Below are 12,239 nucleotides of genomic sequence, written 5' to 3'. Positions count from 1 at the left end.
GGGCACTGCTGATGACACCTTCCATCACTTTACTGATGATTGAGAGTAGGCTGATGGGGCGGTAATCGGCCAGGTTCGACTTGTCCTGCTTTTTGTGTACAGGACATACCTGGGCAATTTGCCACATTGCCGGGTAGGTGCCAGTATTGTAGCTGTCCCACTTGTAATGTAGGAAAACAGCCCAAGGTACTTCACAGGAGCCTTATCGGATAAAAGGTGACATGAGTCACATAAGGACATATTAGAATAGGTGGGCAAAAGCTTTGTCAAAGAAGTAGATTTTAAGGAGCATCCTAAGGAGGAGTAAGGGGTAGAGAGGCAGAAAGGTATAGGGAGGGAATTCCAGAGTTTAGGACCTAGGCAGTTGAAGCCACTGCCACCAATGATGGAGCGATGGAAATCAGAGATTCGCATAGAACACATGCAAATATTGCATCAGTAAGCCAGATAAAGTTTGTGGTCTTGTTTCATTTAATTCCCTCACCGAAAAGCAAAAATATTTGAATAGTTAAAAAAAAACACAAAAAAACACTCACAGCTCTTTCCATTCTTTTTTCCTCTGCTCAATTTTGCTTTTTGCTTTTTCTGCTTTATTGATCAGATTCTGCAGTCTTTCAGCTTGCCGCATTCCAACATTCATCTTTGCTTGTGGGTGTTGTGAACCTTTCATCAGGTCAACATCTATATCCTGCTCTGGTGCAGTCACATCCTTATCAATGCCTGAAGAAAGTACAGCAGCAATTAATCAGATAAGTTGTAAAACTCATTCTCTCCCCCTAGAAGTTGCAACCCAAGCCTCAACATTAAACATAGGAAACCATTAACAGCAGATCACACAGCCTACAGTAGGAACCTTGACTCATCAACAGGGAAAATTATGAGATAACATGGCAACCTTTGGCTCCTAACAAGAGGGTCACTCTAGACACTGCTCCATGCAAACCAAAGTTGATCAGTGCTGCATTAACTAGAAAAAGTCGAGGATACCAAACTGATATTGGGACAGAAGTGATCTGCAAAGGATAGATGGGCATGACCTAGACAAGATTGAGACTAGAGTCCTCACTGAGAGAGGAATTAGTGCTGTGGGGAAAGGGAGTTGAAAGAAGAAGAAAGGGAAAACAAAGAAGTAGAAAGGAAATCAAACAATTAAGGGGTGTAAGAAAGATGAAAAGAAAGACAGAAGCAAGTTTGAATAGTTTGTATGTAAATGCATGAAGTATTGCAAATAAAATTGGAGAGCTAGAGGCACAAATTGCTGTGGGGAATATGATATAATTCATTAACAGGGGCATAATTTCAGCTAAAGTTTGACGGGTCAGTGAATATTCCTGGGAAGGACTCTACCTGTTGTTTTGTTTTCCTTAAAAAGATTGTCTTTGCTCCTTTGGTCAGTCTGTATCAGGCTCCTCCTCAACATGTCAATCTTTAACTGATGATACTTTTTAGACAAAGACGTTACCCGGTATGTTGATACCTTGTGATCACTTTCAAAGCAATGCACAACGATGGTGTCAAACTCCACTGCATTTCGAAACCTGTGGACACATCAACAGCTAGCTTGGCATTTTTTTTAATCGATCTATGTTTTACTAAAAATCTAACTTTTACATGCGCAATTTGACTTCCTGTCATCATGTTTTTGTTACACATTTTTGGTCTGGATTTTCTTTACGAGCTTTGCCTTCTTTTGCATAGAGAGGGTCTGACAAGTAAAACAAGGAGGTAGGAGTGGCCGCAGCAGTTTCCCTCCTGTGACTGTGATTAGTCTGATGGAGAAGGGAAGCTAGGGTCAAATGTGTGCCAAGATTTCCTTGGAATTTTGTGTAGAAGTGGCAGAGCGGAGGCTGTACAGTTCCCACAAGTGGGAGGAGATCAGGAAGGTGAAAAGTCATACAGGAGTGATACTGCAGCACTGTTTTAGCTGGGAGCCACTGTCACTACTTTCTAGCTGCTGTATCCTGGTTTTGTTTTCTTAAAACTTGCTGAGAATTTAATGGAATCTCTGCATAGTGAAATATTCCCCTCTGGGGATTGCATTGTTTGTGTTTTTGAGGAGGATGATGGAGGAGGAAAGGATGGAATCGAAGAAGGTGCAGTGTCTCACACACACAGGTGTCTGCATCACAGAGCTCTGACCTGGATTTCTTCATAGGTAGCATCTGAGAAGTCTATGCTTTCCCTCTGACATCATGATGAATATATGCCAGCTGTTGGAGCCTGACTCACAACCTCTTTCCAGATAGTGTATGGCCTTGTCTGTGGGTGTTAAGGTGACAAAGTCATCAGCTGGGCATTTCTGGGCAGAAGGAGTGAGGGGAATGGTGTCCATCAACTACTATCCACTGAAATAAAAGATCGCATTGCTGTTTGCGGGGCCTTTGCGGTGTGTAAACTGGCTGCTGAATTGACCATAATTAAAACAGGGCATATACTTTAAATAGAGTTCATTGGTTGTGAATACTCTCGGATATTCTGAAATGTGAAGAGCAGTATATAAATGCAAGTTTGTTTTTTTTCTTACTCTAATGCTGTTCCTATAATGTTACTTTTTTTTGGAATTCAGTAAAATACTGCTGTTTTATACTGTTATTGCAATACATGGGAACAGCAGGAGGCCAATTAGCCTGTTCCAACATTAAATGAGATCATCACCTAACTCCATATACCCAGCTTTGCCCCTTATTTCTTAATAGCTATGCTTAACCAATATCCATCAATCTCAGACATAAAATGAACAACAGACACTTGCAGAATACAGTTCCAAACTTCTACCACATTTCTGTGTAGAACTGTTTCCTAATTTCACTCCTGAAAGATCTGGCTCTAATATTTAGATAATGTCACCTAGTCCTAGATTCCCCAACCAGTGGAAATAGCTTCTTCCCATCCCCCCTATCCCTTTTCTTCAATATTTTGAAAACTTCAATCAAATCATCCCTTAAACTTTTAAATTCCAGGGAATCATAGTTTTTGTAATCTCTCCTCGTATTTTAACCCTTGGAGTCCAGGTATCATTCTGGTAAATCTATGCTACACATTCTCCAAGGCCAATATATCCTTCCCAAGGTATGGTGTCCAGAACTGAACCCAGTACTCCATGTGTGTTCTAGTCAGAGATTTATATAGTGGTAGGTAGCATGATTTCTACTCCCTTGTATTCTATTCCTCTAGATATAAAGGCCAGCATTCCATTAGCCGTTTTGATCACTTTTTGTAGCTGATCATGATATTTAACAATCTATGTATGTGGAACCCCAAGTCTCAGAGGACCAACACTGCTTCTAGCTTTTCACCATCTGGAAAGTACTCTGATCTATTTGTTTTACTTCCAAAGTGGATGACTCCCACTTACCTACTTTGGAATCCATTTGCCACAGTTTTGTCCATTCACCTAATCTATCAGTCTCTTTGTAATTTTATGCTTCCAACTACACTACTTAAAATGCTGACTAACTTTGCATCATTGGCAACTTTAGATATGTTTTATTCCATGATTTATTCCATCATCTAAATCGTTAATAAACAGAGTGAATAGTTGAGGCTCCAACACAAATCCCTGTGGGACATCACTAGTCACATCCTGCCAATTTGAATTCCTTCCCATTATCCCCATTCTCTGGCCACAAAATTGGGCTTTGTAGAGCCACTGACACTGGTGCTATTGAAGATCTGAAGGCATAATATGGTGCAGACCATGCTGCTGGCAATTTCTGGCACATTCCTCATGCTGTGCAGGGCACACACGCGAATGTGCTGTGCAGTATCAGTAGCTTAAGCAGATGTCTGATAGAGACAGCAATCCTGCTGATTTGACGCACATTGCTGAAACTTCGGCTGTGCAGGTCCACTGAATGCTGGTGCTAATCACTCTCAGTTAAACATACATTCATCTGTTTGAGGACCCCCTGTCCACATAACATTACCTAAAGGGCCAGCTATCCAACATGCAGGTGAAGTGCTTTTGACTTACTTTTCCAGTTGCAAAGTTGGTGGAAGTACTGTGGCTTATTTTTTTTTAAAGATACAGCACTGAAACAGGCCCTTCGGCCCACCGAGTCTGTGCCGACCAACAACCACCCATTTATACTAATCCTACGTTGATCCCATATTCCCTACCACATCCCCACAATTCTCCTACCACCTACCTACAACTAGGGGCAATTTACAATGGCCAATTTACCTATCAACCTGCAAGTCTTTGACTGTGGGAGGAAACCGGAGCACCCGGCGGAAACCCACGCAGACACAGGGAGAACTTGCAAACTCCACACAGGCAGTACCCAGAACTGAACCCGGGTCGCTGGAGCTGTGAGGCTGTGGTGCTAACCACTGCGCCAGTGAGCCGCCGCAAGGGTCTGTTGGTGAGCTTGTGCAACCATTCAGGGAGGACAGAGGATTTTGTCGCCTGTAGACTGCAAGAATGTATGGAGGTTGTCATTGCAGTGCTTCTGGGTCTGCAACAGAACCAACAAATGGAGGAGAGGCTGCAAAGGAGGAGGAGGGCTCTCCACAGCAGACCCTACTTACCATGCATTTTCCAACAGCACATCTCATGCCTCTACCAGTAGCAATACCTGAGGTGACTCAAGTTCACCCTAAGGAGGTGTTTACAGAACTGTGTTACCTCCTTCAATATGACATGGAGCCTCACACGAGGGAGAGGCTGGTGCTGCCAGTAGCTGCCAAGAGTCACAGTGGCATTAAACCTCTATGCAACCAGATTTTTCCAGGCGGGAGCAGGCGACTTATCTAACATCTCCTGGTATACCGTCTATTAATGCATTCAGGAGGTGACAGAGGCCCTATATGCCAAGAGAGGTAATTACATTGTGCTCTCTCTAAGGAGGGAAAAGAAGGATAAGCATGTGGATTTGCCAGGATAACAGGACTCCCGATGGTGTAGGGAACCATCGACTGCACACATGTGGTTCTGTGGGCCCCCATATCAACAGGGAGAGGTGCAAGAACTACCATTCCATTAATGTGCATTTAGTGTGTGAGCATGCACAGTACCTCATGTTGGCAAAAGCTATCCTGACAGCAGCCACAATGCCTCATTCTAGGGCAATCTGCCATTCCCAGCATCTTTGTGCCTCCAAGAAGAATTAGAAGGGCAGCTGCTCAGGGACAAAGGCAACCCTTTGTACACCTGGCTGATGATTCCCTCCGCCACCTGACGACACAATACAGGGCATACAACGAGAGCCATGGAACCACCAGGAACATTGTGGAGCCAGCCATTGGCATGCTAAAGCAATGCTTGCAATGCCTGAACTGCTCGGGGTGGTGGGACTGGAGGCGGCCAGTGCACGCCAAAGCGTATCTCCAAGTTTATGATGGTCTGCTGTGTCCTCCACGACATCGCAATCATGAGGGTGCAGCCAATGCCACCGGGAATCAGGAGGCCACCTTGGGAGGAAACAGAGGAGGAGGAAGAGAAGGCAGGAAGGATGCTTCCGGGACATCTTCAGATGGTTGTCTGAGAGCACCTGCTCAGACTCTACTTGCCATAGGACAACATCCCTTTACCACCATGGCTCCCATATCCCCCAACTCACCACCTGTCTTAGACGCCCTATTAAAGAGTCCCTTTCACTAAGATCCTACAATAAAAGCCACCAACAATAACCTTTACATTACATCTTTATTCAAAAAGACATCTGCTTATACAATCAGAAATGAACGATTCACCCTTGTGCATTCCCTTACTGCCTTAATCTGGCCTAGTGCTCCTATGTCGTGCTATTCCAGTGGCTGCAGCACAACTTTCACTTTGAGTTGCAGGATGACCTCCAGTAGCTCTGGGCCTTGAGGCCCGGGCTTCAGACTTCACCATCTTGGCACGGATTGCAGCAGTCTGGGCTGTCCGGCTGAGAGACAACAGCAAGGGCACTGCCAGAGTGGCAGTGGTGGGAGCACAAATGCTGTCATCAAGAGAGAACAGTAGGTTCACGCTCCACAGAGCTACTTCATTCCATGGGGCAACACCTCAGCAATCCTAATAATCTGTTGGAGGACAGATTGTTAGACTGCTGTGAGGGCCTGCATAACCCATTGAGTAATGAGATCAGCACTCACAATGACAGCAGTCTAAGCCTGGATGGCACCGTCTGAGCTTCCATTGAATAACTGAGACGTTGAGTGGCTTCCGCCTGTGCTGCAGTGGAAGCTGAGACAGCGGCCACCAGAGGCTACATCAAGGCTCGGTCAGCAAATGCTGTTATGGAGTTGTCCACCACTTCCAAGCTGAAAAGGATGGGCTTCAAGCTCTGAGTAATACCATCTGCCTTTTGGAAATGTTCCTTGACAGTGACAGGAGGCTGTCTGACAGGTCTGCCAATGCACCGAGAAACAGGCATAAAAACAAATTGCTGGAAATATTCAGCAGGTCTGGCAGCATCTGTGAAGATAGAAACAGAGTTAACATTTCAGGTTTGTGACCTTTCATCAGAACTGGCAAAGGTTAGAAATGTAATAGGCTTTGAGCAAGTGAAAGGGGGCAGGGGGGGGGAAGAAGAACAAAAAAGGCCTGTGATAGGGCAGAGGGTGGGAGAGATTGAATGACAGAGATATCACGGAACAAAGGCAAAGAAAGTGCTAATAGTGGTAGTAAAAGACAAAGCATTAGTCCAGAGAGTTGATGACAGAATAATGAACAGTTCTGTTCAAAAGCAAAACCATGAAAAACAATTTAAAGACAGGCACATGGTTAAAAAATAAAATTAAATAAGTGCTCTGAAATTGTTGAACTCAATGTTGATTCCAGAAGGCTGTAAGGTGCCTAATCGGAAGATGATGTTCACTGGAACATTGTAGCAGGCCAAGGACAGAAATATGGGCATGAGAGCAGTGGGGAGTGTTGAAATGGTAAGCAACCAGGAGCTCGGGATCATGCTTGCGGACCGAGCGGAGGTGTTCTGCAATGCAGTCATCCAATCTGCATTTGGTCTCCCCAGTGTAGAGGCGACTGCATTGTGAGCAGCAAATACAGTATACTAAATTGAAAAATGTTCAAGTAACTCGTTGCTTCGGCTGGAAGGAGTGTTTGGGGCCTTGGATAATTAGGAGAGAGGAAGTAAAAGGGCAGGTATTACACCTCCTGTGATTGCACAGGAAGGGGATGAGATGTCGGAGGTGAATGAGGAGTGGACCAGAGTGTTGTGGAGGGAACGATCCCTTCAGATTGCTGACAGGTGAGGGGAAGGGAAGATGTGTTTGGTTCATCACGCTAGAGGTGGATAAATGGTGGAGGATGATCCTTTGGATGTGGAGGCTGGTGGGGTGAAAAGTAAGGACAAGGGGAACCCTGTTGCGGTTTTGGGAGGGAGAGGGAAGGGTGAGGGCAGAAGTGAAGGAAATGGGTCAGACACAGTTGAGGGCCCTGTCAACCGCAATGGAGTGGGTGGGGAGGAGGGAATCCTCGGTTGAGGAAAAAGGAAGTGCTGCTGTCAAAGTTTGCATCATCCGAACAGATGTGTCACAGATGGAGAAGCTGGGAGAATGGAATGGAGTCCTTACAGGAAAGAGGGTGTGAGGAAGTCAGGTCGAGGTAGCTGTGGGAGTTAGTGGAATTATAGTGAATATTAGTGGACAGCCTGTCCCCAAAGATGAAAACAGAGAAGTTGAGGAAGCAAAGGGAAATGTCAGTGATGGACCATATAAAGGTGAGAGAAGGGTGGAAATTGGAAGCAAAGTTGATGGCGTTTTCCAGTTCAGGGAGAGAGCAGGAAATGGCACCGATACAGTCATCAATGTACTGGAAAATGAGTTGGGGGAGGGGTCCTGAGTAAGACTGGAAGAAAGAGTGGTCGACATACCCCACAAAAAGACAGGCATAACTATGACTCATGCAGGTACCGAAAGCAACACCTTTTATTTGGAGTAAGTAAATGGAGTTAAAGGAAAAGTCAGCCAGGCGGAGGAGACTGATGGTAGATAGGGACTGGTTGAGCCTCTGTTCAAGGAAGAAGCGGAGAGCCCTCAGACCATCCTGGTGGGGGGATGGAGGTGTACAGAGATAGAATAGTGAAGAGACGGCGGGTAGGGCCAGGAAACTGGAAATTGCCGAAATGACATAGGGTGTCAGATGAGTCACGGTTGTAGTTGAGAAGAGACTGGACCAGGGAAGAAAAATTAGAGTCAAGATAGGAACCCCCCTGCCCCCCACACCCCCTCCAAAGCCTATACATTATTTCCTTCCTGAGGTTCGGTGCCCAGAACTGAATGCATTACTCCAGATGGGAGCTTCCTAGAGATTTGTACAGCTGTAACATAACTTCCACCCCTTTGTATTCCAGCCCTTTTGCGAAATAGGCTAACATTCCATTAGCCTTTTTGGTTACTTTTTGTACCTGTCCACTAGCTTTTAGTGATTTCTTTTCATGAACACTTGGGTTAGAAATTCATTTGACTCATTTTTTGGGAGCAAGGGTCGCAGTTTTAAATGAGGTGGGCAGCATGTAAAATCGGTGCATCCACCTCATCTCCATAATTGGAGCGTGACCCCAAGTGGCTCTCATGCTGCACTGGTCTCTGTAGCACCGCCAGCAGCCTCCGCACACTGCAGGGGGCCAAGTAGCATTCTGAAGAAACTTCAGGTTCCAGGTACCCTTCACATTTTAAAAGTGCAATCCTTATAAAAGGGGAGCTGCAGTGGAACTCTCAGGGTCAAGGAAAATGTTGCACCATGTCAGGGAAAGTGCTCCTCGCACCAGTGACGCCACCCTTGAGGCACTGGCCAGAGAGGTGGAGGCCAAGAAAGAGTCCATGTTTCTGCAGGGGGGCAGGAAGCCTTCCAGACAGAGCCTCAGAAGAGAAAAGGAGCATGTGACAAGGGTGGTTAACGCCCAAAGAGTCCCATCCAGGACAGGGCAGCAGTGCTGAAAGAGGTTTAATGACCTCACTTGGATGATCAAGGTGTGTGAATGCATCTGCATATAACAACTCACACCCACCAAACCACCCATCTCTCTCATTGGTCTATGCACCACACTGCCATCACTCACCCAACAGCACTCCCTGGCAGTCAAGACTCACCTCTAATATTATACCAGACCTCACCCACCCAAACCTTGCAATCATGCCAGTCGCACTCACACCTCGACATGTCTCCGCAAACTTTCAGATATTCGGCTATATCATCATCCAAGCACACCAGCACAAAGTCACTGACATTCTTACCTCTCTCTTGCAGCTGAAGGTGGCGTACAACAGGCGGAAACCCACAGGACCGGAAGAGGACTGGCGTACTTCCATCAACTCAGCACCCTCGAGGAGATGGTTCATAGAATCATCGGGACCAATGCCACAGAGCCAGTAGCACCCGGTGCTGCAATATGCATATTCCCCGCTCACACCTCACCATCATCTTGAAAGTTGCCATGACTTAGAAACTGCAGATGGATTGCCTGTGGAACGTCTGTTTTCCTCCCCAACTCTCTTCCCTCATTCCTACCTCCTCTTAACTCGACCTTAGACTCAATTTTACCAGCTCAGATACTGGCATTGCACGTAACTTAGAGGCTAGCACAGAGTCAGGATCAGCACATGTTGAGTCACTGGGCACGAGTGGGCTGCAGCCAGGTCAGGATGATAGTTCAGCTTGTGTGCAAACTCCCCAGAGAGTTCTGCTGCAAGAGAATCAGATGAGGACCTTTTTGGATGGGGTGGGAGAGCTATAGGAACACGCCGATGAAAACGTCCACCGAGATGCTTGGCGCACGAGCAGGCTGACTGACCAGCATCTAGGCACTGGCAAGGGGCTGGCTCCAACATGGCACAGGGCATCACACAGAGCTTGGAGCCCATCCTTTTCACTGTGGAAGTGGTGGGCAACTCCATGGCAGCACTGTCAGACCAACCCATGATGGAGTGCTGGCTGCTGTCTCAGCTTCCACTGCAGTACAGACAGAGGTCTCCTGCTGTCTTAGTGCTGCAGTAAAAGCTTAGACAGAGGTCATGAGATCCTCAGCTGTGGAGGATGCAGGTGCAGACTGCTGCCATTTTGGGTGCAGATCTCCGTGCTCAACAGGGCATGCAGGCTCTCACAGCAGTCCAACAATCTGTGCTACAGCAAATTACTGAGGTGCTTTCCAGTGGGAGTGGCAGTGGCACTGTGGAGCACGAACCTCCCGTCCCCTCTCAGGATGACAGCATTTGTGTTCCCACAACTGCTACTCTGCCTGTGCCCTTGCTGTTGCCTCTCAGCCAGCCAGCCCAGACTGCTGCCACCCATGCCAAGATGGTGCAATCCGAAGTCCTCAGGGCCCAGAGCTGCTCAAGGTCGTGCTGCAAGGCCATCTGCAATCTCCCCTAGTGAAAGTCAGCAGCCTTCCACCAGCCAAGTTCCAGCCACTGGGATAGCATTGTGTAGGAGCTAAAGGCCCTGTAAAGGGACCCACAAGACAAGCACTAAGGGGAGGCATGATGGTGATTAATTCTGTTTTTTTGTTTGCATTATTCATGTGTTTTTGGATAAAGTTGTTGTGGGAAATTATGCTGAACCTTTATAAAGCACTGGTTAGGCCACAACTAGAGTATTGCATCCAGTTCTGTTCACTACACCTTAGGAAGGACATAAACATAGAACATAGAAAAATAGGAGCAGGAGTAGGCCATTCGGCCCTTCGATCCGTTCAATACGATCATTGCCGATCATCCAAACTCAGTAACCTGTTCCCGCTTTCTCCCCGTATCCCTTGATCCCATTAGCCCTAATAACTATATCTAACCCTTTTTTTGAATATATTTAATGATTTGGCCTCAACTGCTTTCCGTGGTACAGAATTCCACAGATTCACCACTCTTTGGGTGAAGAAATCTCTCCTCATCTCAGTCCTAAATGGCTTACCCCTTATCCGTAGACTGTGACCCCTGGTCCTGGACTCCCCCGCCATCGGGAACATCCTTCCTGCATCTAGTCTGTCCAGTACTGTTAGAATTTTGAAGGTTTCTATGAGCTCCACCCTCATTCTTCTAAACATGAGCGAATACAAGCCTAATCGACCCGATCTCTCTTCATACATCAGTCCTGTCATCCCAGGACAGTCTGGTGAACCTTCGTTGCACTCCTTCCATTGCCAGAACATCCTTCCTCAGATAAGGAGACCAAAACTCAAAACAATACACCAGGGTCTCACCAAGGCCCTGTATAATTGCAGCAAGACATCCTTGCTCCTGGACTTGAATCCTCTCGCTATGAAGGCCAACATATCATTTGTCTTCTTAACTGCCTGCTGCACCTGCATGCTTACTTTGGGCGACTGGTGCACAAGGACACCCAGGTCTCGTTGCACCTCCCCCTTTCCTAATCTATTGCTGTTCAGATAATAATCTGCCTTTCTGTTTTTGCCACCAAAGTGAATAACTTCACATTTATCCACATTCTACTGCATCTGCCATGTATTTGCCCACTCATTCAACCTGTCCAAATCACACTGGAGCTTCTCTGCATCCTCCTCACAGCTCACACTCCCACACAGCTTTGTGTCATCTGCAAATTTGGATATATTACATTTAATTCCCTCATCTATATCATTAATATATATTGTGAATAGCTGGGGTCCGAGCACTGATTCCTGCGATACCCCACGAGTCATTGCCTGCCACTCGGAAAAAGGCCTGTTTATTCCTACTCTTTGTTTCCTGTCAGCCAACTAGTTTTCTATCCATGTCAGTACCTTACCCCCAATCCCATGTGCTTTAATTGTACACGCTAATCTCTTATGTGGAACCTTATTGAAAGCCTTCTGAAAGTCTAAATACCCCACATCCACTGGTTCTCCCTTATCTATTATACTAGTTACATCCTCAAAGAATTCCAATAGATTTGTCAAGCATGATTTCCCTTTTGTAAATCCATGTTGACTTTGTCCGATCCTGTCATTGTTTTCCATGTGCTCTGCTATTACATCTTTTATAATGGACTTACTAATTTGATTTCGTGTCTTACTAATTTGATTGAGTTTTTTGAGGAAGTGACGAAGATGATTGATGAAGGAAGGGCAGTGGATGTTATCTATATGGACTTTAGTAAAGCCTTTGACAAGGTCCCGCATGGCAGTCTGGTACAAAATGTGAAGTCACACGGGATCAGAGGTGAGCTGGCAAGATGGATACAGAACTGGCTCAGTCATAGAAGACAGAGGGTATCAGTGGATGGGTGTTTTTCTGAATGGAGGGATGTGACTAGTGGTGTTCCGCAGGGATCAGTGCTGGGACCTTTGCTGTTTGTAGTA

General features: G+C 46.1%; 1 protein-coding gene across 2 annotated transcripts in view; it reads right to left on the bottom strand.

Moving 5' to 3' along the window:
- LOC137374307 (cilia- and flagella-associated protein 44) overlaps nucleotides 1–12,239 on the bottom strand; it is a 283,090-nt gene that overhangs the window by 96,244 nt on the left and 174,607 nt on the right. For both annotated transcript variants that reach the window (XM_068040145.1, XM_068040146.1), the window contains exons 22-23: nucleotides 1,348–1,538; nucleotides 537–720 (exon numbers count right to left, since the gene is read on the bottom strand). In XM_068040145.1, the coding sequence (XP_067896246.1) occupies nucleotides 537–720; nucleotides 1,348–1,538 (375 nt within the window). The remainder of the gene's footprint in view (nucleotides 1–536; nucleotides 721–1,347; nucleotides 1,539–12,239) is intronic.

This window comes from Heterodontus francisci, chromosome 10, assembly GCF_036365525.1.
Source record: "Heterodontus francisci isolate sHetFra1 chromosome 10, sHetFra1.hap1, whole genome shotgun sequence".
Taxonomy (NCBI): domain Eukaryota; kingdom Metazoa; phylum Chordata; class Chondrichthyes; order Heterodontiformes; family Heterodontidae; genus Heterodontus; species Heterodontus francisci.
Note: the sequence above shows the minus strand (reverse complement) of the source record. Positions and strands in the feature narration are given on the sequence as shown.